The sequence below is a fragment of the Saccopteryx leptura genome, chromosome 10 (assembly GCF_036850995.1).
Source record: "Saccopteryx leptura isolate mSacLep1 chromosome 10, mSacLep1_pri_phased_curated, whole genome shotgun sequence".
Lineage (NCBI taxonomy): Eukaryota > Metazoa > Chordata > Mammalia > Chiroptera > Emballonuridae > Saccopteryx > Saccopteryx leptura.
The window spans coordinates 73,887,214-73,914,295 of record NC_089512.1 but is presented as its reverse complement, the minus strand read 5'-3'; the positions used below and the strand labels follow the sequence as shown (position 1 = coordinate 73,914,295).

Genomic DNA, 27,082 nt, shown 5'->3' with positions numbered 1-27,082 from the left:
GAGGCATTCTGATTGAGAGCTTAGCTTTATGCTGAGCATTTTATAAAAAACCTTTTGTATTTTTTAGTAAACCTTTATTTATTTTATTTATTAATTAAAGATTTTATTTATTAATTTTAGAGAGAGGAGAGAAAAGAAGGTGAGGAGGAGGAGCAGGAAGCATCAACTCATAGCAGCTGCTTCTTGTATGTGCCTTGAGCAGGCAAGCCCAGGGTTTAGAACTGGTGACCTCAGTGTTCCAGGTAGACACTTTATCCACTACGCCACCACAGGTCAGGTTTTAGTAAAACTTTTAGGTGGAAATATTTCACAAATAAATCAAGCAACAAACAGAGATAGTCATTCTAACTCAAGCAAAAACAAGAAAAAAAATAAAGTAAATTCTGTCCCAGGCAATGGACCCACTGTAGCTACTGTGGATTAGAATGTCCCTTCCAGTTTTAAAATATAGTTCTAATAGGATACAGTCTTCTGCACAGCGTCAGCTAGAGTATGAGTGAGAAGCTTGTATTCAAACAATTCAACATCAATGCTTACAGTTCAAATACACACAGTCGGGGAGCACACATCTCTCTCTAAAGCAACTATATTTCTCAACACTGACCACATGCGTATAATTTTCTTTTTTTCTTAAAAGATACACAATATATATTTGCCATGTTTCTCCCTTAAACATTTGCAAATTACTTCAGAATCTGACACCATAGCCAAGCTATTCTCATTGTAGTTATGACAAAAGTTCTAATCCAAAGTGGCTGGTAGATGCATAATGCAAGCACCAGTTTCTATTTTGGCATTTGTGTCAAAGAGCTTGAAAAAATGAATTATTTCCCTGAATCTAAGACACAACTGATTGCAAACACGGCCTATATTTTATATCAGTAAGAAAGAAAGTAAGGGCTATTAGTTAAATCATGGCATTCCATTGATTGCTGGGCCTATCCTGACCACTGAGATGGGTCAAGTGTCAAAAAGACGGGTAACTCAGGCCTGACGAATGCATCCACTGAACAAATTCATGGCTGATAAATACAAACTGAATAGGCAACTCATATTTCTGATGTTGATTTTTTAAAAAGCCATTTGATAGGAATAGGGTAAGTTAGAAAATCACTCTGGACTGCTTTTGTACTGTGGCAAAAACAGATATTTCACGTGTACCAAGCTGAATCAGGAATTTGATACTGTTTTTTGTCTTAAAATTTCATAGGCATCTAACCTTAGCTCTTGATCAAAATCATCTAAACAAACTGAACATGAAATTTTTTTGGGAAAAAAAAGTTTTAACACAATAGAGAGGATGTGTTTCCAAGAAAAGTGTTCCTTTCTTTGGAGAAACTTCCTTGACAATTTCAAAATTTTCAAAAGATGTAGGTTGAATAATACATTCCACTTTAAAACTGAAAACACCAACTTTGACAGAGAGATTTTGAAGATTAGTACAGCTACTACAGTCCCCTATCCCAATATTCTATATCTTATTATCATCAGACATTTTGACATGATGAGAAACTGCACCAATTATTCTTCCTATCTGGAAGACAAGATGAACAGAAAGTAGCTACTAGCAGAAAACAAAGGGACTAGATATAAAATCTTCTAAATCTGTTGCAAATGGGTAATCATTACTCTTGCTTTAATATTGCTGCCTTTGGGATATTCCCGTTCACCACTGGATCATTAGTAAGTCAGTAATTTCTAATCATGCAGGTCGTCTTTCTCCATCAACTACACTGGCTCTGATTATTTTCAGGTATACTTCCAAATTGCACAAATTGGATTTTACTGATGCAGCACCTTGTCTTGCCTGCCTTTATAATTCATTTCTACAAATCAAACCACGGTATTATAAAGCTGGCCACAGACCATTACATAGTTGTGTTTTCCTGCATCTTATCCAAAGGTAACTAGACTTTTCTAAGCAATCACTTTGAATAGGTGCAGTCTTTCCTGGGGAAGCATTCTGATAATCGTATTACCTTATGTTTGAAAAAAAAAAAGAAAAAAAACCAGAGTTCAAACATAAACATCACAGCTTGTGAGCAATTTTAAGACTTCCCATCAAGATAATAGGACACTGAAGTAAAACTCAGTGTTTACCAATAAAGAGAAAAAGATTCTTTTAATCATCTTTTTATTGAATGAATTGGACTTTAAAATGAGCATGATTTTCCTTGTTCTGAACTTACTAAGCAGGGCAACGTGCACTCAGATAAGTCTAGGCTAAGGAACACAGAGAGGAGGAAGAGCAGACAAGAGGACAGGCTAATTAGTGTGTAATCTTAAACAACGTTTGCTGCAAGCTTCCCTGTGAACTGAAGCGCTCCCAAAATAAAAGCCCTAGAAGTTGTAGATGGCAGTCGTCACTCGCCACTCAGACAGCCATTAAGGATGACTCATATGAAACACCACCTTGAAATGGCAACCAAAGGGGAAACGAGCTCGGCCTGGGCACAGACGCTTTGAGGGTTAAATTAATACAAAAACAAACTAACATGATCATTATGAAAAAGGTCTTGAGCTAGCTCAGGCTTTTCTGCTAGGGGACAATGCAGGGAAATAAAATATGGTTGGGAGGATCGGGGACAAAGAAGCCAGCTCAGAGCAGCTAAGAAAAATTCACATTTCTAGAGGAATTTTCTATTAGTCATGTAGAAATGGAGGAGCCTCAGCTCCTCCCCATGTTAATACAGCCACCTCTTTCGTGCTTAGGGATCAAGACCCAGGCTCTGGAGTAATCAGTCTAGAGGCTGCCAACCTTGAAGCTAGTTTTTATTGATCCTCAGGAGTATCTGCACAGGAAGTCTACAAGTTCACTCTGACCTCTCTGCATCGCGGCACTGGAGAGAAGGAGCTGCATGTGAAGACAAGCTTAGCCTTACTACTTGTGAGTAAGTGCCTTTGGCCACTGAGAAAATGTGCAAGTGTGGAGGGACAAGGTTTACTTAAGGACTAGATGCCAGTGGCTTTAGTTCATGCATCAGTTGTTTATAATTAAACAGAACTTTCAAGAGTTCTTTCTTGAATTCAATAGGAAAACGCTCATACCTAATTTCTGACTAAATCACCAAATGTTCAGAATTAGTGGAGTCTAAGTATAATCAGTTTCTTGGGTACTAACCTGTTTCCCTGAAACACACATCACACTTATCCGAACAAATTATTACTCTTGAGAGCTTATGAGATACAAGTACGTGACATTCATTATTGCATTAAATCCTCATAAGAACCATATGAAGTTGGCTCAGGCAGAAATTGCCCATGGTCGCACACTAGAAATGACAGAGAACCACTGCCTGTCTGCCCCCCACCTCTCTTGTATGCAAGTAAATGGCAGAGAAATATTCTCTAATATTTGATATTGACAGCTCTTTCTTTAGGAATCTCAAAGTTAAATTGAGACTCAATTCCTGCCAGGCGACCAGAGTTCATCTCACTGCAATCTGAAGCAGTGGTTTTTTTGAGTGGTGAATGATAATACAAATGCTGTCAGTGAAGTTCTGAGGGCTGCTCTGCGCTAGACGTCTGACGGCTCCATCTGCTACCGCTGAGAATGGATCTTCACAACCACCCGACTGCAGATATTATTCAAAGTGCCAAGGGCTAAAGGCACTTGCCCAGCTAGTAAGCATCCTGACATAAAGAGTCTTCCCTCCTGAGCTACCCTCTAAAAACTCAGAGCCGAGCACTGGAACACAAGCCAACTCGCTGGTGTCGGCCACGTGCCTGAAGGTAACAAAGCAGTCATAGAGGAGAAGCATTGCTCACCTGACTCCAGGCGCCAGCCTTCCACTTGGGGCATCTTCCTCCTCGGCACTTTCTGTGCCCATCTGGCTTAGCAAGATGTTTACAGTAATCACTTTCTAAATGGCTTCCATCTTTTGCCATGCAGTAAACATTTCGTTGTTTATGCCCTCGACCACAAGAGACAGAACACTGAAATATAAAGCAATGGCAAGGTTGTTGTTGTTTTTTTTTTTTTTTTAATCACATGGAATTTGATAAAAAACCTGTGTTGGAAGATGTTAAGATTATGCCTGACCAGAGTCATCATTCCCCCTTTTCCAGCACCATTGTGGATAACATCTCAAAGACAACATGGAGAGAAGGTAGCACGGGAGGAAAAATGTCTCTGGCATTACCATTGCAATCCTGGGTAGTGTTTTCGGTCACTCAAGAGAGTGGGTCAACCTTGATAATTTAGGTCAAGAATGAAGTCCATGGATCTGAAATTACCATGCAGTTCTGATTTAAAGAACTCTGACTATGAAATAAGGACTTCTTTTTGTATCTTACTTCATGCTATCTCTGACCAAGATATTTCTTCAACAAAATGCCTCATCAGTCTGGATAAAGTTGATTTCCAAGATACAACTGTGTCCAATTTCCTAATTAAATGATTTAAGGAAACTCTTCACCATTTTTCAGAGGATAAGCTCTTCTTTTCCCAGTTCATTGAGAAAAAGGGGGAGAAAAAGCACTTTAGAAATCGAAAGGTAAGCTAGCAGGTAAGTCTGCCAATTCCAGGAGGGAGGCATTACCTTTCAACTTTGGTCTGCAGGTTCACTGAACTGTTTTAAATGTGACCTTGTCTGACCACATCTAAGAAACTTGACTTTGATTTCAGATTAGGTTTCTCAGAAAGGTTTAGGAATCAAAGTGCCCACGGAGGCAGTACAAAAATTTGATATGACAGCTTCTTGTGGAACAGGCAAGAGGCTGTCCCAGTGAGTGCACTCAGATAGGCAACTTCCATTGCCTCATTAGCAATTATAGAAGTCATTACCACTCGGATCATAAGCTTGCTGGCTCAGGTTTTCAAGACACACTATTTCTCAATATAGCATTCTTGTTTTTTTAGAAGGAAATGAGTTTAAGAATGAAGGAAAAAATGTGAAAATGCAATGAAAATAGATTTCAAGTGTCATTTCCTTTTATTCAATATTTCTTATTTCCTCCAGTAACTGTGATTTTGTTCACTTAAATTACCAAAGCGCCCTTTTATGCCTAATAGATAAATAGTACCATGTAGAACAGGCAGCCTAGTATCAATTCAACCACTATTACCAATCAAGTAAGCTCAAAGTTACACCATTCATAAACTTGCCAGACATGTTTTTCTAGTACACACAAACCATTATAAAAATTTCAACCAGTAGCTAATAGACAAAAATTTAAAACATGTATCTTAACAGGCTTGGCTATAACTTTTTACTTTAGGAAATGGAGGCACATCTGTTTTCATTGGGGCTTTCATCTTCTGAGCACTCTGTTTTGGAGCAGTCATTCTGGAAATCTTAACAGAGAAATGGGTAGAAGGAAGGAGCCCACTTTGAATATCTATAACAAACTCAAACATCCATCATTCAACCAATAGTGTTTTGATGTGTATTTTAAGACTGTGGAATATAATTCTAGAAGGTTTTTAAGATGAAGTTCCTAGACATCTCCCTACAAACCAGTGTTCTAAGTGCAGATATTCTCTATTATTAGTAACTAATTTTAATATTTAAAAATGTTACTTTCACAAGAATATAAGGGCACAATTAGAATTTGGGGTGAGTTCATTTGTTTATTCCACGAACATTTATTGAGCATCTACTAAATTCCAAGAATTATGCAATGCATTGGGGATACAGTGATGAACAAAACTGATGTAATCCCTGTCCTTATAAAGCATATAGATTAACCAGTAAAGGGAGACTAGCACTAATCAAGTGGTGAAAAAAAATAAACATATGTTTATTAATTGAGATGAGAGTTTTATGAAAGAAATACGTGGAGTTGTTGGAAAAAGGGCTCCCAGCGACATTCCCTGATGTACAGGCAGAGCTCACTGGTCATAATAATGTATCTGGATTTTATTCTGCATGCAGTGGGAAATCACTGAAGAGTTTTAAGTTGAGTAAGACATGTTCTCATTTTGGTTTTAAAAATTTCACTTTGACTACTGAGTAAATAATGGGTGGGAATACAAGTGTGAGTGGAAACAATAAAACTGCCCAGGAAGTGATTACATTTTTCTAGATAAGAGGTGATGGTTAGATTAGGGTGCGGAGTGTCTGGGTGGGAGGTTGGTGGATTTAAGACATGGTTTTTTGAGGTACAAATGACAGTAGCTGATGGGTCAGTTGTGGGGTGAAGGGGAGAAAGTGGAGTCAAGGATGACTCCCAAATTTCTGGTATGGGCAACTAGTTAGATAAATGACATTTATCGAGATGGGGAAAACAGCATTGGGAGTCAAGGATATATTTATTTGTAGGAAATAGGCTGGGATTAAAGGCTATAAACTTGTGGATGGTAACATTTGGTTAATTCGGGTGAAGACACCGACATAGTTACAGATTACCATGAGTGAGCTTAAAGCAAGTCTATGCTTAGAGGTAGTCATTTCAATACACAAACAGTAAAAACAAACTGTTCCTTACTATCAAGAGGATTCAGGGCATTGATAGAAATACTGATGTAGTAATCTGTAGCAGTCATCAGAAGAGATAGCCTGAACGTAGGCAGCAATCTTCAGAGGCAGAATTAGAAAGGGCATGGTGTTCTCCTCTTACTCATCAGCCAGGCACTTCTCTAAGACTTGAAGTATATATATGATCTTATTTAATCATCCCAATAACCATGGAGATAGGCACTATTATTGGAGACAATTGGTGTTTTCAAAATGGTGTAACCACAGTGCTTTATATATACCTCTGCCCATATGACTCCAGTACAAGTGGAGATGTCTGTCAGTTACAGTTACAGCCCAATGAAAACAGCTGAACTACCAACATCAAGACAATTCATCTGGGGTGCAACCAACATCTTATTGCCCATGAAATGAAGATGAGAGTAGTTTCTAAGTATGTTGCCTTGATGATCGTTAACGATCTGAATTAGCTACGTCCCACCCATTCCTATGTGCATTTTCTTATTTGGGGAGCCTGATTGGAACTTGGAAAAAAGAATGCAATTACAAAATTCTCTAGGCATCTACTGATAAAATACAATTTTGATTTTATTCAGACTTACCAATGAAGAGAAACAGCTGCTCATGGAAATGTTCATATCCAGCAGTTTATTAATGAGTCTTTTATGACTTCATAAAGAAGCTGTTATTTTGATAACCAAATAAACAGATTTCAGCTCTTATATTTGAGGGAAACTTCCATCTGATCACTTCCAGCCCTTTCCTGGCACTGACTTTTGCATAGACATTCGTCACTGAGAGAACAGTTAAGTTTAGTACGTCACTTAGTACATGTTATTTATTGGCTACATATCTGAGGGCTCTTGCTCTGGGAAATATTTTATTCCTTAAATTTGCAGCTAAAATAGCCTTCTAGTTGGCCAATAGAAATGTGACCTTTTTTCCCTGGGAAACAGCCCAAGTTGTTTAGGGGAATGATTTCCCTACCCCCAACTTGCAGCAAGATTCCCAAACAATGTAATCTCTGCTTGTTACTTAGAAACATCAAGGTCCACATCTCAAATGCCCAGGCTTGCAGGCTTTCGTTTGTGGGAGGCCTTTCAAAGGAGATGTTTAATGTGGCACTTTGTTCACATGTTGCCTGAACACTTTCCACAAACTAAGTTCTAAGAGTTTGAAATCCTTGCATTTAAGCTCCTCTGGGGAAAAGGACGCTCACAACCTCGGCTAAGGGCTTTCTTGCTCTCAAATGGTAGCTCCAGGGTGGATCTGGGTCTGGTGTGGTCCGGGCCTTACGGGCATTGTCCTTTCACTTATATTGAGGTGCATGGTCTCTGAGTCAGCACGCAGCCAACAAACAGCCCCAGTGGTGTCTGCCTGGAAGAGAAGGGCTGAGACCTAAGGAGAATGAGCTCCCTGGACTGGTAAGGACTCCACAGGAGGAATGAAAAGGAGGGCGGAGGTCAGCCATGAACACAAAATCGGACGAGAAGGTTGGTTCTCGGTGGGACTAGCAGAAAGTGAGGCTGAGGGGAGAGGGTGGCGTGTGAGTCGGGACTGGCTGGGTCATAGCCGTGCCTAATGCTCAGGGATTAATGTGGGTGGCGTGTGAATCAGGACTGGCTGGATCACAGCCGTGCCTAATGCTCAGGGATTAATCGCTGGTCAGGAGAAAGGCCCTGGCAGAGCGGCTGGGCACGGTTCTGCATATCTAGGTGTTATCATTGCCAAGTAACCCAGAGACATGAGAGTCTGTTACATGAACTGTGTCTCAGAGGATGCTGATCAACTAGTCCATGTTACCAACCCCAGACTGGCTGACAGCAAGGCAGAAATCAGGAAGCATGAAAGGTCACAAGAAAGGTTATGTACCAGAAGCTATTCAGTCAAGGTATCTACTAGTCTAAGGATTTCTGACCACTGGGTAGCTAACCATTTCTCTGAGACTGGTGGGCCAAGTTCAGTTCTGAGACAGGAGACCTTGCTAATTATCATTCAAGGCCTTTCTCTGTGATACTCTGAAATAAGAAATAACATCTAAATCACTTCATTTAAAAAATGCTCAGTTGTGTCTGCTCATAAAACAACCAGCTCTTCCTGATTCTATTCTCATTTTGGCTTTGTTTAACAAAAAGGAGTCAAACCTCTCTAGAGAGCATGCTACCAGCAGGGAGGCAGTGCTGCCCCCGGGCTCAGGGCCGCCTCTGCTACGACAGTGAGGAACGGAGTGAGGCCTCACGAGTGTCACCCACCAGGAAAGGCACTGTGATGCCAGCCTGCACGTAGTGTTACACTGAGAAAAGAAAGTGAGCACAAGGGTATAGACTGAGGGGTCAAAGATTCAGATTCTACTCAGTGCGAGACCTGGAAAACCACACGGGTTTGTCACGTGGCAAAAAGATAGCTACAGCTCACACAGGTTTATTTACTGCCTTGCACACTGCAGGCAGTCAGTGAGTATGTATGGAAACAGATTAACACATGAGACCTGTAGCCATCACAGAAGATACTATAAGTAAAATGTCATGTTTTCCTAAAGGTCACAATGATAAAACCACCTAGACTCTGACCCACACTGCTAATGCTGAACTGACCTGGCACGGGTTAGATTCAGAGAGGCCTCCTAAGCGCACGCCTCCCCTCGCAGCAGACTTAGAAATCACACTAGCACCCTTCTATTAAACTCACCCTTAGCGGGGAACTGGGTGAAGAACCCTGGCTTCACTTAATCCCAACAGCAACTTTGTGACTCAGGCACTGCTAGGGTCCTTTCTACAGATAAGGGATTAACGAGGTGATGTCACTTGCCTAGGTTCACAGAGAGGAAGCAACAGAGTTAGGCTTCAAGTCCAGCATGTCTGTTCCTGGCCACCATTTCCTTCCTCATGCTATACTGGAGACAGGGCCCGGTTAGGAAAACAGGCGCTCACCCCTGCTTACCTATGGCAACACCAGAAAGCAAGGGTCTCAGAAATGTTTCTGAAGACTATTCTAGAGACCTCTGATTTCTTGGTTATCCAAGAAGAAAGTAGCTATGCGATGTTAGTACTTTGACTTTAACACATACTGCACAACATTGTTAGCACCTTGGGAAGACAGCACTCTATGAAGCAAATACACAATCACATCAGGAAAAGACCACAGTTGCCTTCAGCCAAAGCCACACCCTGATTTCCTCTCAGCCATTTTTCAGGGTTTGTTCTCCCTCTGGGGCCTGCCCGATGCCCCCAGTGAATGGTCATTTCTATTCACTGCTGAAGGGCACTGGGTTGCTGATTCACCAAGGACTAATCTCTCAAATGTCTGAGTTGTAGAACAGCTCAAATGTTATTCAGTCCCTCCCTTTGTTTTACAAATGCAACCCTAGAGAAAAGGGGCCAAGCTTGCTCAAGGTCACCTGCAGGCTCAGAACTTTGAGCTCCTGTCCAGTTCCTATTCTAAGTCCATGATGCTCATAACAGCTAGTAGGATGGACAGGAACTAGAGAGGAAGGCATGGCCTTTGGTTATGACAGACAGTACACACCAGTAGGAATCAGAGTGAGTGCAATACTTCTTGTCTAGTGGTATCGCTAAGAACAAACTCCAAGGGGTGGACATGCACATGCCAGCACACTTAAAAAAAAAAGAAACACATTCACCATCACTATGACTACTAATTCTATTCAGTGGAGTCTTTAGACTATCTCCTAAGGCGTGTATAAAAATGTGAGTATATTTTTTGTGTGTGACAGAGACAGAGAGAGGGACAAATAGGGACAGACAGACAGGTAGGGAGAGAAATGAGAAGCATTAATTCTTCATTATAGCTCCTTAGTTGTTCATTGATTGCTTTCTCATATGTGCCTTGACCAGGGGGCTACAGCAGAGCAAGTGACCCCTTGCTCAAGCCAGCGACCTTGGGTTCAAGCTGGTAAGCCTTGCTCAAACCAGATGAGCCCACACGCAAGCCGGTGACCTTGGGGTTTCAAACCTGGGTCCTCTGTGTCCCAGTCTAACACTCTATACACCGCACCACCATCTGGTCAGGCAAAATGTATGTTTTAAAAATATATGTTAACTAATGGAACCTAAGGCTAACATTCTAACACAGGATTTTCTGGTTGAAGGAGGGACTTAACCTGGCAAACACCCACCCATGTGATTAGGTGAAGAGCTTTCCTCTCCAAAGGTCACAAAGAAACACACAGAGCAGACATAAATGTTGAGAAGTCCCTCTCCGCTGCAGTGCCCTTTCCACTCTCATTGATGATCACTTATTAAATGGTCCCTCTACCCACAAGGGACAGGAAGACAAGAGGAAGAAAGACCACATCGGAATGGCACATCTATTTTCTGCTCCATCATTTCCTGCTCATATTGATGATCTCAAGAGCTACTTATGTTTCACATATGTTTTTGTTACGCTTTTTCTTACATATCCTAAAACACAGCACCGTCAGTGATCACCATTACCGAATGCACACCACTTACTTCCCTGCTTTGCTCAGCTTGGCTGTGGAAGTGGTCACGGTTCTTTGTCAAAAAACATCTTATTGGCAGGTGTGACACCTGGATTTGGGTATTTTTTTTTTTTTTTTCCATTTTTCTGAAGCTGGAAACAGGGAGAGACAGTCAGACAGACTCCCGCATGCGCCCGACCGGGATCCACCCGGCACGCCCACCAGGGGGCGATGCTCTGCCCATCCTGGGCATCGCCATGTTGTGACCAGAGCCACTCTAGCGCCTGAGGCAGAGGCCACAGAGCCATCCCCAGCGCCCGGGCCATCTTTGCTCCAATGGAGCCTTGGCTGCGGGAGGGGAAGAGAGAGACAGAGAGGAAAGTGCGGCGGAGGGGTGGAGAAGCAAATGGGCGCTTCTCCTGTGTGCCCTGGCCGGGAATCGAACCCGGGTCCTCTGCACGCTAGGCCGACGCTCTACCGCTGAGCCAACCGGCCAGGGCTGGATTTGGGTATTTTTAATAGGGCCTCTCACATACAAGAATGGCTCTGTACGAGGCCTCTGGGAACCAAAATGACTTAGGAGAAAGGAGAGAAAGCTTTGCCAGGAAGCAAGGGCTGTGACTTCAGGGCGTAAAGCCCATGTGGACAGGCTTGCCTGATGGCTGCTGAGGTCCAGGACCACCATGGCACTTGTCACCATGAAAAGGAACTGAGAAAGCAGGAGATTGGCAGGGGACACCGTGGAAGAAAGCAGATGCAAGAGTCACAGTCATCCCAGCCAGATGGGACTTTAGACCACTATCCATCCGCATAGACCCCAACACCCCCAGCCTTTTCCATGCTATACGGTCTGAGACTGCGGGAGAAAAGGAACTACGGTTCACATGTCAGCTCTTGGCACACACTTGAGGCTGCCGTCACTGCTCTAGCCGAGTAGGTGGCCCAGCCTGTGCCTTCCAAGGGAAAGGGTGGAACAGACAGTGTGGGCGCAGGGGGAGGTGCGAGGGTGCTCACGCCCACCACTGCTCATTGGCCCCAGGAGCTGCGAGGGTGCTCACGCCCACCACTGCTCATTGGCCCCAGGAGCTGCGAGGGTGCTCACGCCCACCACTGCTCATTGGCCCCAGGAGCTGCGAGGGTGCTCACGCCCACCACTGCTCGTTAGCCCCAGGAGCTGCGAGGGTGCTCACGCCCCCCACTGCTCGTTAGCCCCAGGAGCTGCGAGGGTGCTCACGCCCCCCACTGCTCGTTGGCCCCAGGAGCTGCGAGGGTGCTCACGCCCCCCACTGCTCGTTAGCCCCAGGAGCTGCGAGGGTGCTCACGCCCCCCACTGCTCGTTAGCCCCAGGAGCTGCGAGGGTGCTCACGCCCCCCACTGCTCGTTAGCCCCAGGAGCTGCGAGGGTGCTCACGCCCCCCACTGCTCGTTGGCCCCAGGAGCTGCGAGGGTGCTCACGCCCCCCACTGCTCGTTAGCCCCAGGAGCTGCGAGGGTGCTCACGCCCACCACTGCTCGTTAGCCCCAGGAGCTGCGAGGGTGCTCACGCCCCCCACTGCTCGTTAGCCCCAGGAGCTGCGAGGGTGCTCACGCCCCCCACTGCTCGTTAGCCCCAGGAGCTGCGAGGGTGCTCACGCCCACCACTGCTCGTTAGCCCCAGGAGCTGCGAGGGTGCTCACGCCCACCACTGCTCATTGGCCCCAGGAGCTGCGAGGCACAGGCTCTCCAGCTCCCCTACCAACCTCATAATGAAAACAACTTCATATGGGGGTGTGTGTGTAAATTTTAACATGAAATATAACAGCATATCAGATTAGCTATACAAGCTGTGAAAACCTAGCTGGGGTTCTTTTTGTTCTGAAACAGTATAAATATTACGGTTTTCCTACTTATAAAGGCAGAAAACAGAAACCAAGGAAATCTGCACAAGTGGCAGCTGATGAATTCTACTGCAGTACATCCAGTGGTGTGTCCAGGAGCTTGGGGCATCTTATGTCACCAGGTCTGTCGTCTGCTATGCCCTCCGAGTCCCCATTCCAACCAAGCGCATTGACTCTTTGTATACACCCTCTTTTCCCTTTCAAGGTCATGCACAATGATGACTTGTAACCGATTTGAATAATGGTATTGTTATTTTCAAAAAAAGAGGTAAAGCTGGAACAAGAACCCACACTCTGTGCTTGCCACAGGATTATCTGTGAAGGCAATTCGGAAGACAGGGTGGGTAGAGGGTGAGACATCTGTTCAAGGATCCTTGTTCTCAGCTGTTGCAAAGGTAAGTGAAGAAGCATCTGAGTAAGTAAGAAATGGAAAAGCTATGGCTGGTGATAATGGTGACTCAAGTTTCTTGGTACTCTGAAAGTGGACCATGACTGAAGACCCAGCCAGGAGACTTCAAGGCTATCGGAGATGTCACTCTGCTAGAATATGACAGTGCTCAGGAACACCCACCCATGACATGCTACTATTACAGAGAGTCAGGAACACATCTAAAACTTAAGTCACCTTTGGGAATGCTTCTGTAGAAAAGTAGTCCATGCATGGTGTCTGGGAGTTTCACTCCTAACCAAAGGCCATCCCTTGAATTGCTTCCTCCTACCAAAGACTTAGTCTATGTGTCATTCAGTCATTTGAAAAGGTACCAAGACAGAGTTTATTTAATTGCATTTTCCAGTCTTGCTTTTTTTTCTGCCTGTCTGGCCCTTTCTCCATCAACCTGGAGTGAAAGAAACATCTTTACATGCCAACACGTTAAACACTTTAACAATGGAAATTTATAACTTATTTTTAGAAAGTAGTTCATGTAATCAATTTGCTTTTATGTAGATATTAATGCCATCACTGAACTAAGATGTATATATTATATGTATCTGAGTTTGTGTCCAGAGAAACATGCTCAGCAGGAAGGAAAAAGCTCATTTTAACCATGATTAAATTAGATGATTCTCCTCCAACTTCACATTGCTGTACTGGGAGTTCAGACAAGACCAAGTTACTGTCAGCATACACTATACAAGTTCTTTGTGGCTTTTCTTGTCTCTTCCTCCTGCTTGCCTTTGGTAAAGAAATGGCTCAAAGTACCACTATAAAAGAATGACTGGAAAAAAATCCCCAGCTAAAGTGTAAATGGCTCACAACATGGAAGACTTGGCATAAGAAGTGGCTAAAATTATGTTGATGGTTTTCTGTGAACTTAAATTATTCCTATACTAATCTGAAGTTTATTCAAATAGAAATACAAGGCTTGAGGCAGAAGAGGGTAATAGTCATAACCTTGGTTTTGGAATCAGTCAAACCTGGTTTCTTCCTTTGTAATCTTATGTAAGATGCTTAACCGAAGCATTTCTTTCCAAGTGTGCTCAACAGGAGGCATGAAATGATGGATAATAAGCATCTCAAACTTAACATGTCCAACACAGAAGTCCTGGTCTTTCTCCACAACCCTCTTCTTCCTATAGCCTCCTCCCTTTCAATCAGTGGAATCTCCACCCTTCCACTACCCAGTGCACAGCACTGGGGTCATTCAGACTTCTCTTTCTCTTGTACCCCATGTCCTAGCACTCGGCTGGCCCTTTGGTACAACCTTAAAAATATATCAGACTCCCACCACTTTTCACCACTTCCATTGTGAACATTCTCATCAGAGTTACTGCACTGCTTCCATATCTGCTCCTCCTGTAGCTTCGTCTAAACTCAAAAGCCAGAATCAGTCTTATAAAACAAATTTATTTTCATACTCAACCTTCTTCTCCCTTCAATGGCTTCCTACCTCACTGAGTGTAAGCAAGAACCCCTTCAATGCTCTAACCTTTCCTCTTCCCTCCCATGGTCTGCTTCCACATTCCTCTCCCTCAACTCCATCTCTAATTTCTTATCCCATCCCTACCCCCTCTCTCCCAGCCACACCGGCCTCCTTGCTATCACTGATGCCTGGGGTACTCCTGTCTCTGGGTCTTACCCTGGAATCCACTTCTTCTGGAAAACCCACATGACTTGCTTTTGTACTTCCCAAATCTCTGCTCAAATGCCACCTTCTTAATGGGGCTTTGTCTAACCTCCTCCAGATTCCAGTTCCTTGCTCTTCTTCCTTGCTATTTTCTCTCCCTCCTCTCTAATTTAGTTAATCTGTCAGTAATCACTTTCACAATATATAGCTTACCTTTCTTATTTTGTTTGTCATTTACAGGTTATCTCCCTAAACCCACCAGAATGTAAGCTCAGTGAGTTCAACGATTTTTGTGACCTTTGTTCATTGCTATATCCCCAATGGCTAGCAAGATGCCTGGTGTATAGAAAGCACTTAAGGGATACACCAATAAAGGCATGAATTGGTGAATGAACAGGATCAGATAGACTCTAAGCCACTTATATCACAAGAATGTTTAAGGATTAGGTAAACAGTCTGCACAATGCTTAGCTCACTGTATAGACCAAATAACTCCTGCTCTCTCCTACCTCCTGTGTCTATTCAGTCCAAACCTGGCTAAGTACCCTGTGGTTTAATATTTAATTTATAGTTACAGAACTAAATATTGCACCGCGGGCATCTAAGAGGAAGGTTATCTGAAAATGTGATACAATAGATGGCAGGCAGCAGCTAGGAACTCGGAACACTACACTGACCTGCAAAGCCAAGTCTGACATCAAAACTTCGGCTCTAAACCACTGACACAACCAATACCAAGAGTCACCTAATACTTCTCGTCCCTGAAGATATCACCTTAGAATGATACCTTTGCCAGATGGAAATAAATGTAGACAGACAGATTTAAAATAGACTACAAAGAAATGTAATGGACAAGAATGGGCTCTATCTAGGACAGGTAATATATATTTTATTCTGACTGCAAACTGCTGAAAGCAAAAATGGAAGGCTCATATTTCTGTTCCAAAACAGTGTGTCTAGGTTTCATCCTCATTCTTTTAAAAGTTTTCCTTCATTTAGAAAATGTCCCTGAAATTATAGGCTATGCAGGACTACAAAACCACCATGCAGCCTGCGATTTGGTAACTGTAGAGTCAATTTGATAGGAGTGAATCAGTGCCAGCTTGCCTGTACATTCTTGGCCGGCTAGCCACCATAGCCTCTTAGGACCATGCCATAGCCAGAGAGATCTAGTTTTCTAAGTCCCGCAGACCTTGCCAGAGCGATGTAGCAAGTTACACCATTTGAGAGTGCTGTAAATGTCCAAGGGGAAGCCAAGCCTCTTCAGAGCTCTGATATAAGAATGCTGGGTGACCAAGTCCAATTGCTGAGCTTCTTTGAAAATGACTCAAAACCAAGTGCAATGTTAAAATTGTTCTATTAAAAAATGCAAATATTCAGCTACCTCCCACTTTTGATAAGAATGAACAAAACGAGGAAACTGGCTAAAACCCTTGGAAAACATTCACATCCTAACGACTAAGCTTCTATAGCTTTTAAAATGCAGAGGAGCACTGAACTGGTTTCCACTTGGGCAAGATCATTTCTTTTATGTCACATATCAAAATCAGTATTTCCAGAAATTTTGACAGTGTTACCAAGAGGAAGTGGGAAAGCATGGGGCTTGGGAGTCAATCACATTTGGACCCAAGAATTACTGATTGTAAAATGTTGGGAAACTTGCTTAGTCTCCCTGCAGCTGTTTTCCTACCTGCCTACAAAAGTCTATTCTGCAAGGATTACATGAAGATTAGCAACACAAAGTACCAGCCCAGGGCTTGGCTGATAGCAGATGCTCAGTAAATAAGGAGCTTTATTATTATGTCTCCACTGCTGGTCACATCTATCTGGCCAACTGAAGATGGACACCTTTTTGTGTACACCAAGAAATGTAGGACTGGCCATTGTTTGGTGATTGTTATGTGGAGAAGCTCATTCTTGTAGAGAAGCGAGCTTTTCAGTGGCAGCCAGTGTCTTCTTGCTTATTTACTAAAGATTTGCATGTGTCTGATTTATAGCCTAGAATCACCGGTAAGTTTATAATTAGGTAAAAGGCAACACTCAACTTCTAATTTTTTTTTTTTTTTTTGTATTTTTCTGAAGCTGGAAACGGGGAGAGACAGTCAGACAGACTCCCGCATGCGCCCGACCGGGATCCACCCGGCACGCCCACCAGGGGGCAACGCTCTGCCCACCAGGGGGCGATGCTCTGCCCCTCCGGGGGGTCGCTCTGCCGCGACCAGAGCCGCTCTAGCACCTGGGGCAGAGGCCAAGGAGCCATCCCCAGCGCCCAGGCCATCCTTGCTCCAATGGAGCCTTGGCTGCAGGAGGGGAAGAGAGAGACAGAGAGGAAGGAAGAGGGGGTGGAGAAGCAAATGGGCGCTTCTCCTATGTGCCCTGGCCGAGAATCGAACCCGGGTCCCCCACATGCCAGGCCAACGCTCTACCGCTGAGCCAACCGGCCAGGGCCGGCATGTCTTCTTTTAATAAAAATTTCTGTGGTCTTCTGTCACATAAAGTTTAAACATTGTGAGAAAAACCCAGTATTTCACTAGAGGCCCTGTCACAGAACTTCTGAGGCTGATGGTGGTGTCCTGGGTTCACTTTGCTTGCATTTCCTTCACTGACAGCGTTCTCCTCCAGTCCCAATGCTTCGGAGTATTTATGACCATTGTTAGTGACCCTTCTGAAGGAAAAGAGCTGAGATTGATTTTCTTTCTAGGGCCAGGAGATGCATCACCTGAAATGTTCTCTGACCTATCAATTTCAGAGCAAAGCCTGCTATTCTGAGTATATGTGTGTCTGTGTGGCGCGGGGGCTTGAGTTAAATATAAACCATTCACTATCTGCTAAAGCAGGGACAATCTGGAAAGTGGATAATGGGAGGTATGGAGAGGCAGGACTTCAGAAGTTTCCTTTCCTAGAAGTTCATGTACAGAAAAGCCAAATTAATGCCATACGTCTGGAAAAGCCGACCACCTAAGTATAGCTTCTTCCACTGGGTTAAAGAAAAATCTGGTGAGGAAATAACGATGGGGAAAACCTGATGATCTCTACAATGTGATGATTTCTCTTCCCTCAGAGGAGAAAGGAAACAACTTTATAATCTCAAAGACTCTGACTTAAAACACAGGGATTGTTATCAAATGTATTTGGGAAATGCTGAGGACTATCCCATGAGAATGTGCAAAGAAAAGTCCTGTAAGAAATCCATAAAACTATAGGGGTGGGGGGATATTATTGCCTCGGGGCATTTGGCAATGTCTGAAGACATCTTTTGTTATCATCACAAAGAGGAGACACTATTGGCATCCAGTGGGTAGAGGCTGTAGCTGCTGCCAACATGATGCAGTGCACAGACCAGCCCCACAAAGAAGTTTCTGGCCCAAATGTCAGTAGCACTGAGATTGGGCAGCCTATCTTCATACTTATTTATAATTTAGGAAATACTTTCTGTTCCCCTCACTGCCTTAGTCCTGTATCAGAAATGCGGTCTGCTGTTCCTTAGATAAAATACAAACTAGGATTAGTCCTGTTTTTAAAAGAGTACCTCCCCCAAAACCTAAATATTCAATTCTAATACGAATTCCTAGATACAGCTGGACCACTACATATGTCCTTATGCTATCACAGAATAAGGAAGTACTATCTGTTTAGAACAGAAAATGGAAAGAAACGTACATATGAGCTATCAGTGTGATCAGAACAACCCAAATGTATGAACATGTTGGAGTAAACCTGCTTTTCTTAGAAACACCCATTCTCACTTATGCCTCTTTCCAAAGTTGGGTTACTCCTGCCAAAGCTGCCACGCAGAGTGCCTATAGGTCACCTTGGGCACATTTGTGCATCCTTACAAATCCCCTCCCTCCCTCCTCCAAAACAAGAATGAGTGACACTTCTTGTTGGTTTGCAAATTCACAATCTGGTGAGGCAGCTTGGAAACCTTGAATTTTTAGCTCACCCTTGAGAATCTTTGACTGACCTTGATGGCTTCCTGGAATCCCACATAATATTTTATGGAAGATTTAACTCTCTAGAGAGAACTGCATTCTGATAGCTAACCATTGTCATTCCACGGTGCTTATGACTGTGCCTTCAACTTTGACTTTTGACTATGAGTCCTTCCTCTCTTCACCGGATGTCTCTGCAGGGTTTCTCAGCCTTGGTCTTATTTCAGCAGTTTGGGTGAGACAATTCTTTGTTGTTGGGGGCTGTACTCTGCATTGTAAAATGCTCAGCAACATCCCTGGCTTCAGTTCACTAGAAGCCAGTAGAACCCCCAACCCATTTGTGACAACTGACAATATCTCCAGACATTGCCCAGTGTCCACTGGGGGTGGGGGTAGGGGTAAAAATCACTCCCAATTGAGAACTGAATTATCCCACGGTTTTGAGAAAGTTTTCCAACAAGCTCTCAAAACTGAATTGATTTTTAAATTTACTTTATTTATTATTTTAGAGAGGGAGAGAGAAAGAAACATCAAATTGCTGTTCCACTTATTTATGTATTCATTGGTTGACTCCTGTATGTGCCCTGACTGGGGATCACACCCGCAACCTTGAGAACATGACATGTACAGTGTGCAATCAATTCCCACGCACAGCAACAGAGATCCCAACTACCATGAACAAACAGGCTCTTCTGGACAGCACTTCCTCCCTGACATTGTGGCCGTGACCTGTTGTTGCTAAGGGGTTCCCGGATATTTCACATTCGATTAAGAAGTAAGTAATGATTTCACTAAGAAAGGGCAAACTGCCATGTGAGAATAGGTGAGTTGGTTGCAGGAGGGTTTTTATTAAGCACAAGGAAAACAAACAGAACACATTTTCTTGTTCAAGGAATCTGGGTTTTGACCAAGAGCAGTGAATAGAAAATAGAAGAATCTGTATATGTCCAAGTATTTTCAGGAATTTACGACAAGACTTGCAATGAATGTGTGTATTTCCCTGGGAAAAAGGGAGGAAAAAAATACAGCATTCCCAGAGGCCTTTCATTTTAGCTATCTGGGTGGAGTGGGGGAGGGAGAGTTGGAGAGAGGGAGGAGACAGGAGAAGAGAAACCATGGGGGAAAAGCCAGTAAAAAACTAGGAAAATTTCTGTTTCTGCCGAGCTCCGGCTAGAGTACCCACTTCCATTCTGATGTTACAGTGCAAATCTGAGATTAAAATCAGCTTCGTAAAATGTGTCAAAAATTTAAAGTCCTGAATAAATCCAGATCTACTCTTTACGTCCTTGTGAAGTGAAATACACACTTTTAACATATTTATGTTTTTTTTTCTTTTCTTTTCTTTTTTTAAATTATTTTTTTACAAACCCTTGTGTCGAGGGCTGACTTTCAATAGATCGCAGCGAAGGAGCTGCTCTGCTACGTACGAAACCCCGACCAACATATTTATGTTTAAAAAAACTTTTTGAATAACCTATTTTGAAAAATCCCAAACTTAAAAAGAGATTGCAAGAACGTCACAGAGAACTCTTCACCCTGTTATCCAGACTCCCCACCTTCCAACATTTTCACACATTTATTTCTTACACACACACACACACACACACACACACACACACACACCAGTATTTTTATCTTTTCCTGGACAAATTTGAGAGCAATTTACAGGCATAACACTTTATCACCTCCAAAACAATAGTTTCCCCAAATCAAGGACACTCTCTTCCATAAATACCATCAACACCCCAAGGCAGGAAATCACTATTGACACACCACCATCCAATATGTATGTTTTAGGGAGTCTTTCCTATAGTTTAGTCCTTTATTTCCACACTTCTAGGCCAATGTGAGGAGGAGTTCAGCTCCTGAGTAGATGAGCTCATTCCTGGATTCATTTCCACATTGTTCATGGTATGCCCACATTGAGTAAGGCAGCAGGTATGAACAGTGGGCCTCTTTAGCCCAAAGGGAAGTCACCTTTGGGGAATAAAATAAATGATTTAGAAAACAGGCGTTTCACTTGAAACCTGGGGGCTGTGTCTCCATTCCTCACTCTGTCTAGCTGAGAAAAAGGGAGCAGACCCACTGTTTTCTCCCTGCATATCTCCCTTTTCTTCAGCCTACACAGCTCCCAGCCACAGCCAGGACTTATCACCCCCTGCCACATGCCGTGAGGGAGACAGCAAAGGGGGGAGTGAGGCTGAAGCCAGGGAGAGGAGGCGAGGCGGGCTCGGAGGGCTGCCTGGCCGGCCAGAGGGTTGGGGAATTGCCAGGAGAAGAGCTCAACTCCTTGGCTTTGCTTTATCTCAGGAATAGTTTGGAAGATAGACCTCAATGCCTTTAATTTGTTTTATTTCAACCACAGAGTTTTTAATGTGAGTTAACCTTTTTTTTTTTTTTTTTTTTTTTTTTTTTTATTTTTCTGAAGCTGGAAACGGGGAGGCAGTCAGACAGACTTCTGCATGTGCCCGACCGGGATCCACCCGGCATGCCCACCAGGGGGCGATGCTCTGCCCATCTGGGGCGTCGCTCTGTTGTGGCCAGAGCCATTCTAGTGCCTGAGGCAGAGGCCATGGAGCCATCCTCAGTGCCCAGGCCAACTTTGCTCCAATGGAGCCTTGGCTGCCAGAGTGGAAGAGAGAGATAGAGAGGAAAGAGGGGGAGGGGTGGAGAAGCAGATAGGTGCTTCTGCTGTGTGGCCTGACCAGGAATCAAATCTGGGATTTCCACACACTGGGCTGATGCTCTACCACTGAGCCAACCAGCCAGGGCTGTGAGTTAACTTGTTAAAAAAAATTTTTTTTTTTTTTTTTTTACAGAGACAGAGAGAGAGTCAGAAAGAGGGATAGATAGGGACAGACAGACAGGAACAGAGAGAGATGAGAAGCATCAATCATTAGTTTTTCATTGCGACACCTTAGTTGTTCATTGATTGCTCTCTCATATGTGCCTTGACCAGGGGGCTACAGCAGACCGAGTAACCCCTTGCTCAAGCCAGCAATCTTGGGTCTAAGCTGGTGAGCTCTGCTCAAACCAGATGAGCCCATGCTCAAGATGGCGACCTCGAAGTCTCGAACTTGGGTCCTCCGCATCCCAGTCTGACACTCTATCCACTGCGCCACCGCCTGGTCAGGCAAGTTAACTTTTTAATAAATTTTAATTTCATAATTTTTCAGCATTTACTTGTAGCACACACAACAGCAAACACATTCTACAACAAACCTTATCACCATAAACATCTGAAAATCCCCCAACTGGCTTTAACAAAACCTAATCTATCATCCTGATTATCTGTTTATCTACTGAATAAAGAAAACACTTAGATTTATGATCACAAGTTACTGTATTTCTCTTTGTATATTAAAATGTCAGACATATCACCTAATGTCTGTTTATTCAATACTTCATGCAATTTTCTCCTTCAGAATCTTCTAGAAGGCCCAATTCCTGCCTTTATTACTTGGTTTAATTTCAAGAGAAACGATTTTCTCTTATTCATCCCCTTAGTGCCCTGAGCAAAATTTGTAAATGGCTCAATAATTCCAAAATGTACCAAGTAGTTACCACCTGGAAAGACAGAAAATCTTAAATTGTAGAACTCCCCTTTCCACGGAGGTTGTATTTCACCAATTAGACGGTAATATGAGGTGATTGTATCTTGGTTAAAACCATGGGTTTGAAAGTCAGGAAGTCCCTGGTTCAAATTCAGCTGCAGCCCCTACCCCGCAGTATGACTGAAAACCAGCAGGTTAACTTCTCTGATGGTGCTAACTTCATCTAGATAGAGAGGGTTAAATTAGATTATGGGGTGAACTGCTTTGCATAATTCATAAAAATAGTAAACACTTCAAAATGTGTTTGTTACAGTGAAAAAACAAAGTCCTCCCTAGAAAGATGGAAATATAATGTGCAAAATTAAAGGAGGGAAAAACAGCTCTTTGTGGATAACTGAGGCTATCCATTCATCCACATTCTGAGATATTTTAGAGGACAGTGGCTCAGGGAGAATTTTTTGACTTATTTCCTTTTGTAGTGCACAACCTAAGAGGAAGCATAATAAATTCATGAGCTTCTAAAAAACAAACCATCTGAATGGTTTATAGTTTAATTTAGGGCATTGCTCTAAAGGAAAAAAAAAAGCCCAACAAACAATTTTATCTGGCCACTGGAAAAGCGAAGGGATGACATCACCCGCCAATTTGCAGTCAATGTTGTTGCATAAAATTTAATTTCTGGTGGGCATCAATATGGATTAGGGATGTGAATAAATCCACAAGGGTTTTCATAACACTGTGAAGGCTACATTTTGGGAAGTTAAATGATGACAGTTACAGTGATGGAGAAGACATTGCCTCAACTCTGCTTCTCCTGAAGTGCCTTTGAAACAGCACCCTGAAAGTTAATCAGCTCAGTCTTCACCTACTGGGTTCATTTAATCTGAAAAGCTGCTTCCTGAAACTCTTCCTTCAAAGAAGTGATCTCTTGAAATACTAGCTTCTACATCGCGGCTACCTGTTTTCCATTTTTGCCTTCTAAAAAGAAAGCATGAGTCGAGCCTTGCCCTTTGGCCCACTGAACACATAAACATTCTTTCTCCTTAACTGAACTTACTACCATGATGAACTTGAACTCGGAGATGCACAAGGGGAGCATTTGTTTTAACAGCTGCTTTTACATTGAGGTCCTGGAATTACTACTCTCAAGACAGCTGGTTCTGATAGCCTCTCTTTTTCATTGTCCTGTTTTTTCTAATGCCCAACTGTCAGGAAACACCCACTGAAGTTTCAGAACAAAGACACAAAACAAGAGAGGGCAAGAGAGTGCCTCTCATTGCAGGGCAGAGCATCCCACATCCGGACCCTCACATGCAGACACAGAGCTTTTCTCCCCAACTTATTTGTATAAGTTTATTGACCTCTTTGCTACTTTATTACTAATTGCTGTTGCCTGAGGTTGCCCTGTCCAGTATGGTAGCCCTGAGCCACAGGTGGCTGTTTAAATTTACACTAATTAAAATGAAATACAATTCAAAATGAACTTCCCTGTTCAACTTAGCCACATTTCAAGTGCTCAATATTAGCCACATGTGGCTAGTGATTTTCATATTGGAGAGCAAAATAGAAAACATTTCCATCATGGTAGAACATTATTGGGCTGTGCTGGCCAAGGCATAACCTCTTTTTAAAATTAGAAAAGAGGGTGTAGATCTGGCCAAGAATGGTGGATTTGTAGGGTCAGCCCATATTGATTATCTTCCATACAATTTTTTGCATGCTCTTATCCGGACTGCTCATGCTCTATTTTATAAATTTCTGGAAAAGGAAGTTGTGGTCATTAAAATCATCCAGGAAAATAATCCCAGGTAAGGAGGAAACAACAAAAGAAGCCAAGGTGGTGGGTGGCAGTGTACACCGCAGATCTCATTGGAACCCACCGAAAAACAAAGGGGAAATGTGCTTCTGGCCACAACCTCCCACATGTACACAGGGGCTGAGAACCCAGCAGGGAGAGGCATGAAGGCCCGCCCTGCACTCATCCTGGCTTTCAGAACTCCTCTCTCTTCTGGGTTCTAGTATAAAAGTGAACAGAAGATGGTCCCTGCTGGGAGGTTTTTAAAGTCTCCATGCTATCAGCCAGGGAGCAATGATCCCTGAAAATGATTGGGCAACTTGCACATTTAAAAGGAAAGATAGGATCAATAATTTATATTTATGAAAGTTTATTAGCAGCCATAAATATATATACTGCTCACAAAAACTAGAGGATATTTCAAAATGAATATGAGGCAATACAAAATCCCCTAATTTTTGTGAGCAGTGTATATGGGTACATGAAACAGTTTATTCTTGTATCATTTATTATTACTAACCTTCCTTTGTCCATCCCTGCATATATATCCTACTAGCAATATGTACAGCATTTTATTTTCATGGTTGCAGGGGGGCTGCCCAGAAAAAAGGGTCGGTTCTTTAATTACATGTGTAATTTTATTCCTTTAGTACCAATTGTTCTCTTTCTCACTAGCATGAAGAGCTCTGACTTGTTGTTCACTGCTATAACCTCAACACCTAGAACAGCGCTGGGCTCACAGCAGGAACATACAAAATATTGCTGGAAAATGACTTTTTTTTTTTTTTTTTAAGGAATGACCCAAAGTCTTTTTACTTCTTCCTCATAAAATAAATCTTCCTCAACTGCCTTTTCACTAATCAGGACCCCCTGCCAGCCCTTCAGACGTGGTCTCAGCCTCCTCCTCCACTCCGGTTCGTCCTTTCCGTCCCATCTCTGATGGGAGTCTGTCCACACCAGGACCTTCACCCCCCCTCGAGGCCTAAACACCCCCCAGCCTCTGCTCCACCCTGCTCCTACCTGTGGACTTTTTAAAACCGTCAAAGTTGAAGTCTGCCAAACTATCACAAAATGTCAGCTGTCCAAACGCAGGAACAGAGTCTGTGATAGGCATACAATCACTAAAAAGCCTAGAAAAATAAAGGTCAGCAATATTTTACCTCCAGTGAAATAGATGCAGGCCAGGGTGGTGTGTGTTTTGAATACATTTTAGATGAATGGTTTACAGAGTCTGAATCGATGTTGAATTCAAGTAAATTTAGCAATTTCATATGTTGTACTGTTTGGAATGAAAAAACTATCTTATCTCTATAGTTCATATTGATAAGCCAAATAAAGCATATCTTATTTTTAAAAAAGGCACTAAGCATATGATTAAGATTATGTCTTTGTTAGTAAAAAAAATCTTAAATTTCTAAGAAATGCATACGTATTTAATGTGATGTTCCCATGGTCAAATCTTTACCTCCTCCTCCTAGTCTGGTTAACACGGCCTTTACAGTGAAAGGGAAATGGTGCTTGGCCCTTCCCTAGACACAAGCAGTTGAAGTGTTCCTGCCTGCTGGCTATGGGAAGTTAGCAATAACTACTAAATTTGGATGTTCTGTCATTGGAGTGAAATGGACAGTCAAGACTGAGGTCAGATGACATTTGTGTGTTAGGCATATCCTTTCTTGAATATGAACAGGAGTTTAAAAATTTCATTAGGAACACGGGCTGTTTGTTTCTATCAAAATCAGCAGGATTAATATAGTTAGTATAGTGACACTGAAGTCTTACCACTAAGGTAAATCATCACATAGTCAGATAAATTCATAGAAACACCACTCTCACAAGGCACCATGAGGGCTGAATGTAACGCGTATTTGCTTAACTCGGCTTAGTACACAGTTAAGCAAGACAGTACTCAGTAAATGTTAGCTATCATATATGCTTCCAAGAGTTACGTGTTTGGCCTTAAAAAGTTCATAAAGTTATTATTTTCACTTATTCATCACCTTATAAAGATATCAAACGCGTACAGGGACTCCTTTGTGTTGGCTCTTTCACCTTCAATTACCATAATAAATGACAATGAAAACGGGAGGCTCTGTAGGGGAGTGTGGAACCAGTAAACACCTGGGTTCATCTGTACAGTATATAATTTTTTGAAAATGCGGGCTCTCTTAAAACTTCCAAGCTTATTTTATCGTTAGAGTATTTTCTTTATTTTCCTTAATAAGAAATGTTTTCTGAAATGAACTTCAGGTGAACAAATAACAGAACTGACAAACGAAGTATTTTATAGTTATCAGAACACAAAGAATAAAGTCTGCTAAAATTTATGCACTTTAGGTGAGCTTTTTCCTACACCTAGCACCACTTACATGTGTAGAACCATTTCTTTTAATCATGCGTTTCTGTCTTCTGGCTATGTTCTATCATTATCTATAAATTCAATAAATGGAGTATTCCTATTTCATAGTTCAGACTCAGTGAATCAGTACAACAGTATTAGAAAATAAAATAAATGACAAATGTTAAGCCTCATATATTTTTGTTTGTATCACTAAGCATCATTTCCAATTCAAAAATATTTTCTAAAGTATCCCTTTAGAATATACATTTTAAACATCCAATTACATAAAGTTTCCCATTTGGCTACTTGTACTTGGAGAGGGATAGTACAGGTTGTAGGGGATATATACAAAATAAAAATGTATCCTTTTAAAACTAAAAGAAACATACAAATGCATTTCTAATTCACATAGCCTATTTGACTTTACAGTCTGCTGATAAACACTGATTTTTAAACACTGTATATAAAATTAAATAACATGGAAAAATAAATTATATTTTATTATGTAAACACATAGAAATCTGGACTGCTCAAAATATTCAGATCATACTAGGCTAGGCTGCTAGCTGTATTGAGAAAATATGGCAGTGATATTTACAATCTTTATTTTTTGCTCGAGAGAGATGCAATGAGGTGATAAAATAGCTGATATCAAACATTTC

General features: G+C 42.4%; 1 protein-coding gene and 1 long non-coding RNA gene across 3 annotated transcripts in view; one reads left to right on the top strand and one right to left on the bottom strand.

Annotated features, from left to right (window-relative positions):
- ADAMTS9 (ADAM metallopeptidase with thrombospondin type 1 motif 9) overlaps positions 1–27,082 on the bottom strand; it is a 177,490-nt gene that overhangs the window by 44,591 nt on the left and 105,817 nt on the right. The window contains exon 29 of the mRNA XM_066350504.1: positions 3,769–3,936. Coding sequence (XP_066206601.1) covers positions 3,769–3,936 — 168 coding nt within the window. The remainder of the gene's footprint in view (positions 1–3,768; positions 3,937–27,082) is intronic.
- LOC136381924 (uncharacterized) overlaps positions 1–27,082 on the top strand; it is a 31,610-nt gene that overhangs the window by 3,173 nt on the left and 1,355 nt on the right. The window contains exons 1-2 of one of the 2 annotated variants that reach the window (XR_010747175.1): positions 3,886–4,508; positions 12,941–13,130. This is a non-coding gene — a long non-coding RNA (uncharacterized lncRNA). Of the gene's footprint in view, positions 1–3,885; positions 4,509–12,940; positions 13,131–27,082 lie in introns of those variants that run through there. The other variant, XR_010747176.1, reaches the window with a different exon arrangement.